This window comes from Vespa mandarinia, chromosome 11 (genome assembly GCF_050613455.1).
Source record: "Vespa mandarinia isolate Hongniang chromosome 11, ASM5061345v1, whole genome shotgun sequence".
In the NCBI taxonomy this organism is placed as follows: domain Eukaryota; kingdom Metazoa; phylum Arthropoda; class Insecta; order Hymenoptera; family Vespidae; genus Vespa; species Vespa mandarinia.
The window spans coordinates 4,746,605-4,752,696 of NC_140820.1; the positions used below are offsets into that span (position 1 = coordinate 4,746,605).

A 6,092-nucleotide genomic window follows, 5' to 3' on the forward strand; every position below is an offset into this window, starting at 1 on the left:
AAGTTATCATCATCACAAAAACATTAAAATTGAATAAACATTGATTACACATAAGTATATAAGTGCAAGGTTAATAGTATAAGGTATAGTGAGAATAAGAGAATCATATATTATATTTATGTTGAAGTACATATAAATAATATAGAATAGATAAACTTTATATTTAATAACAATATAAAAAATAATATACTTAACAAGCGTGGCTTAAAATGTTTATTTAGATATAAAGACAACTTTCTCATTTCATCTAAAAGTAAATTATAGAAGATATTATGGCAGTCAACTTTGTTAAATTTGTTCAATCAGAATCATTTAGTTACCTCTGATTAGTTACTTAAACGCTAAATCTGTAAATTTATACATATATATAATGACTCTGATAATATTAAAATAAATTTAATTCACTAACAAATATTTGCATATATTACTTATGTTATCATTTATATTATCATTTTTACATTTATTAGACAAATATCATTGATGAATTTTCATGAAACATTGTATAATCAGCTGTAGGATAAGCAAATTTTATATCTAGATGCTTCAAGCTGTTGTGTTTCTCAATCACAACAGGTATTACATTTTCAATTTATTTCATAAAGATACACGAATATGCAGAAATAAACTACATTGAGTTAATGAAATATCATTTAATTACAGACCAGACCAAGACGAGTCATTTCATTCAATAATTCATTACCCATTTGTGCAGGACTCCTTGTTACTATTACACCAGCCTGAAAATTAAGTAATATTTCATTAAAAAAAGAAATAATTGCTTAAACTTTTTACTTCAATTTGAATATAAAATATTCTCACCTTTTCAAGGGCATTGATCTTATCTTGAGCACCTCCTTTTCCTCCTGAAATAATAGCTCCTGCATGACCCATTCTTCTACCTGGAGGAGCAGTGAGACCAGCAATAAATGAAACTACTGGTTTAGCTTTACAACCCTAAAATTGACAATAAAAACGGTATTAAATTTATAAAATTATAAAATAGCCAAATAAATTTATATATATATAAGAGATATTAGGGTGAGGAAAAGAGGAAAGGGAAGAAGGAAAGTTGGCAAGAGTAGGGGATTTGTAGATGAGAGATTTGGAGGGAAGAAGGGGGAAAAATAGGAAGTCAAAGTATGAGCGGGGAAGCGGAAGCCAGAAATGAATGCAGATCTAGAGGCTTAAATGAGGAGAGCCAGGGAGAGATGTATTAGATTATAAAATAAATTGGAATTAATGTATATAATATATCTTTTAAGGAAAATTGTACTGAATAAGGATATGAATTAGAATGTGGATTAGGATGTGGATTAGGATTCAGGTACCAATAATTGAGAACCGCAACGAACAGTATTGTTTTCAATGAGGTATTCTGCCGCTAATTCTTCTGCGCTTCCACCAATTTCACCAATCATGATGATTCCTTCGCAGTCTGGATCTTTAAGGAATACTTCCAAACAATCTATAAAGTCTGTCCCATTAAATGGATCTCCACCAATTCCAATGCATAAAGTCTGCCCAAGACCAGCCTTAAAAAATAAAGTTTCTTTTTGTTTTTTTCTCTATGTTCCTTCATATTAATACGCTTTATAAGCAAGAATTACAAACTTACAATAGTTGTCTGATTTACAGCTTCATATGTTAATGTTCCTGATCTTGAAACAATACCAATTTTTCCTTTTTGATGTATATGTCCTGGCATAATTCCAATTTTGCACTAAAATGCAGATAAAGTTATATATAATTTTTACAAAAACTCATATTTGTTCATTATTTTATCAATAATTATTAAAAATTAATACCTGTTCAGGAGCTATGATACCAGGACAATTAGGTCCAATTAATCTCGATTTATTTTGTTCAAGTAATCGTCGCTTTACTTTGACCATGTCATGTTGAGGAATACCTTCTGTAATACAGACAATTAAGGGCATTTCTGCATCCATTGCTTCCATAATAGCTGCAGCAGCACCCGGTGGAGGAACATAAATTACAGATGCTGTAGCTCCTGTTGCATCTTTAGCCTATTATATACAAAATATACAATATATATATTATATAATATATATATAATATATATATATATATTATATAATTATATACTATATATATTTATATATTATTAATTTATATATTATTAATTATATATATATATATATATATATATATATTAAACACATAATAATTATCAATTTTTAACATATAAATACAAAAGATTTCAGAAGTGATTTTCTCGAAAAGAAATCAACTAAATCTTATATATAGTATAAAAGAAAATTAAAATATAAAACCAACCTCTTTCACATTTTTGAATACAGGCTTTCCAAGATGTTCTGTACCTGCTTTCTTTGGATTAACTCCACCTACTACTTTTGTACCATATTCCAGAGCTTGCTGGCAATGAAATGTACCTTGTTTGCCAGTAAATCCTTGACATATTAATTTTGTATTACAGTCAATTTTTAAATTCTGCCTAGTGTCTTGGTAATTGAATCTTATTTGAGAATGTAATATTCTTTTGCAATTTCCAACTGAAATATAATATAAATATTACGAAATTTGTAAATAAAGAAGGTTACAAATTAATAAAATTAAGTATATCAAAGGAGCCATATTTTAATTTGTATAAATTACTTTACAAACAAATATTTCTCATATATAAAAACGCTTTACTATAATTATATAAATTGAAAAAATATTTCTAAAAGTTGATGTTATTCTTAGTTACAATATTAAAATTTAGACTTCTAGATCGAGGTTCAAAATTACTTGACAACTTATGAAAAAGTAAGAAAACTATAACAGTACAAAACAAAATATAATTTAATGCAATAATATAAAGTCAACAAAATTCAAAGCAAATTAACATGTAATTAAAGTTTAACTTTACAAAAAGAATTGATAACTTTAAGAGATAAAGTAAATGCAAGGTAGAATTTTTCTGTTGGTTTAATTTTAAATGACAATATACATTACTGGAATTATAAGATATACATGTATTACATTAAATTAATTTTACATGTATTACATTAAATTAATTAAAATTATGTTCTCTATGGAAAATAAATTCTATTATGCATTGCCTTATGTAATGTATTGGTTAATAGATGGACATAGATCAGAATTATTTTTAGTTCACAATAAAGATTGTTTACAAGATAACGAAAAATATTAAAAAAAAAAAAAAAGACGGAAATAAAATGTTTTAATAATTTAATGCAATATGTCAAAAAGTAGCTATGGTTATCTTAGAATGCATTTTACTTTATAAATATGTCGAAAGAAATATTAAATTAAAATTATTTGTCTTACTTGCGAATTTTGAAAATGTTCTAGTAGCCACAGCCATTTTCTACTTTTAGTTTTTCTATGGAAAAACTATCGTAAAGATCTGGATAATTGAGAAAGCACCATTAATAGAACTGCTACGACGGTTTGGCAAGAGGGCCAAGCAAGTCGAAGCAGGTATAAAATGAAATACGACAATATTGGTGTACACCAGCGAATGTAGTGCGCACGATTTAGTGAGCTCGATATTTATTGCATTCTTGGTGGACGTATATTGTTAATTTTAATAAAGAAAAAAAATTAGCAAACTTTGTTCTCTTCTATTCCATTGGCCGATTTTTAATGTATCTACATGATAATATAAAAAAAAAATCCGAATCCCCTTTTTTTGGGTTAAAATTAATATGGCAAAATAGTTTGTTTTAGGGTATTAAATTTTCGTTATTGTTGCAGCTTGAACAAGAGGTAAATATATATAATATAATATATGTATATGCATTTATTACGTACAAAAACATATACATAGGATTGAATTCTTTCTTCGTAAATTTTATATTTTTTAATTAACAAATAGGAGAGACAAAAAAATGTATGCATGATTATAATTGGACAAACAATATATCGAACGATCATGATTGGTTGATATATGTTGTAATACATATCGGCCATATTTACTATCACAGCGGTCGAATAGTACCGTTACATTGCCTATAGATACAGCCATTTAACATTTTGTGTACTAAGAGTTTGTTTGTATCGAACAATGAAACACAGTACACAAGAATAAGGCAAGTGAATTTATGATAAGTAATTAAGAAAAACGGATTATCGGTATCATGTCTACTGATTTTTATATACGATATTACGTTGGCCACAAGGGAAAATTTGGTCATGAATTTCTTGAGTTTGAGTTCAGACCCGATGGAAAATTGCGGTATGCAAATAATTCTAATTATAAAAATGATACTATGATACGGAAGGAAGCGTACGTTCATCAATGTGTTATGGAAGAATTGAAACGGATTATTCAAGATTCGGAAATCATGCAAGAGGACGATTCACTATGGCCACAGCCTGATCGAGTGGGTCGTCAAGAATTGGAAATTGTTATCGGAGATGAGCACATATCATTCACAACCTCAAAAACAGGATCGCTTTTGGACGTTAATCAATCACGAGATCCCGAAGGACTTCGATGTTTTTATTATCTTGTACAAGATTTAAAGTGTTTAGTATTTTCCCTTATAGGGCTACACTTTAAGATAAAACCTATATAAAACAACGTTAATTTATATATTCTTCATCTTGCAGATATTTCTACTATTAATAAGACACATGTAATTTCTTAATAAATAGGATAAATGCAAATTTTTCAGTTTATCATCAATATTCATGGTTATTGTGTATTTTGATAATTTTTCTAACAAGTATAAATATATAACTTCAAGTGTTCACTCCGTTATTTAATAAATAACTTTTTTAAATGTATGATAAATTTAAGTTTTTATCGTTATTATATATCTAGGTAACTTCAAAGACTATGAATCATAGATGAGATATCGTATTATAGGTTATCTTATCTGTTTGAATTTCATGGATTCGCTCAGTCACACTATCAAGTATATTAATTCGAAAATGAAAAACTGTAAATATAGTAATAAATCTGTCTTTAATTGATGAGTGCAAATAATAGGATTTAAATTAAAAAGGATAGTACAATAACTAAACTAAAATAAAATAAGTAAGAATATTTCTTATTGATGAATTTCGATTTTTTGTGAGGTTAGAATTTTTATTTATTATTAATTGGAATAAAAAGATATTTCAACTTATTTAATTAATATAATATTGAATTATAGATACAAAATATCTTCTACTAAGAACAATATGTCTGAAATACCGAAAAATGGAAATCACAGTAAAAGAAATGAACTAGTCGTTACAGATTCTGTTCATGAAAGATTTCGTGAGGATCATGTTTATTGTGACATTTGTAAAATTTATTTTGTTGGAAATTGTAAAGAGATAAGTAAACATTTTAATAATAATCATCCTTCTACTCTAATATGCCATTACTGTAATAATAAGGTATTCAAATATCGAAAATTAAGAAACGTTGATTTTAATAGCAAAGAATCTGGAGAAGTTATATATCACAAATGTTCTTCATGAAAACATGAATGTACAAAACAAATGATAAATCTATTATTATATGATAATGCAGATATAATAAATAAATTTTATTTACAAATAGTAAATTACAAAGATACACACGAACTTGTACATAATATAAGTTACATATTTTTCTTTAGTATTTATAAAGTTCACATTTTCTATTATAAATAATAATAGGTAAATGTGACGAAATACATTACAATGCTTATTTATAAAATCGGTTTCATAAATTCCATTATCATAGACAATACACCATTGTATTGCTTAAGGCATACCAGCTGAGTTCAGATAGTGATTTATAATATAAAAAATAATTGTCTTCAACACAATATGATAACTAGGAAAATAGAACTTTTATGAAACATTGTAAATTCTTATAGCAATAATAATTTAAAAGTTATACTATTAACAATATAATCAAATATATGATCATATGTTTGCTGACAAATATTAAGATATGTATGTATAACTTATACAAAATAATATTGTTAAAAGAAAGTATTCATGTCTATTAATTTTATACAAAGTAAGGTAACGTATTTGTTGTATAATACTTGACAAAGCTTTTGAAATAAATTACTTAAAGTACAACTTATATGTACTATTTAATAATATGACATTCTAAA

The 6,092-nt window shown here is 26.3% G+C and overlaps 2 protein-coding genes across 2 annotated transcripts; one reads left to right on the plus strand and one right to left on the minus strand.

Annotated features, from left to right (window-relative positions):
• Positions 1 to 198: 198 nt before the first annotated feature.
• Positions 199 to 3,616, minus strand: Scsalpha1 (Succinyl-coenzyme A synthetase alpha subunit 1). The gene is made up of 7 exons (XM_035865297.2): positions 3,316 to 3,616; positions 2,299 to 2,534; positions 1,806 to 2,027; positions 1,616 to 1,720; positions 1,353 to 1,532; positions 820 to 954; positions 199 to 737 (listed from the first exon to the last, which is right to left on the minus strand). Exons 1-7 carry the CDS (start codon positions 3,350 to 3,352, stop codon positions 651 to 653), a joined length of 1,002 nt encoding a protein of 333 aa, XP_035721190.1. The 5' UTR covers positions 3,353 to 3,616; the 3' UTR covers positions 199 to 650.
• A 297-nt stretch (positions 3,617 to 3,913) lies between these two features.
• On the plus strand, positions 3,914 to 5,522 carry mago (mago, exon junction complex subunit). The gene is made up of 2 exons (XM_035865316.2): positions 3,914 to 5,073; positions 5,151 to 5,522. The coding sequence occupies exon 1, from the start codon at positions 4,128 to 4,130 to the stop codon at positions 4,566 to 4,568; it is 441 nt and encodes a 146-aa protein (XP_035721209.1). The 5' UTR covers positions 3,914 to 4,127; the 3' UTR covers positions 4,569 to 5,073; positions 5,151 to 5,522.
• The last annotated feature ends 570 nt before the right edge of the window (positions 5,523 to 6,092 follow it).

Excerpts from the sequence above, each read along its gene's own strand:
- Scsalpha1 (XM_035865297.2), bottom strand. The coding sequence starts at position 3,352 with ATGGCTGTGGCTACTAGAACATTTTCAAAATTCGCAA. Across the intron at positions 955-1,352 it reads ACCTCATTGAAAACAATACT|GGTTGTAAAGCTAAACCAGT; the intron begins GTTCGTTGCGGT and ends TGTCAATTTTAG. Across the intron at positions 738-819 it reads AGATCAATGCCCTTGAAAAG|GCTGGTGTAATAGTAACAAG; the intron begins GTGAGAATATTT and ends CTTAATTTTCAG.
- mago (XM_035865316.2), top strand. The coding sequence starts at position 4,128 with ATGTCTACTGATTTTTATATACGATATTACGTTGGCCACAAGGGAAAA.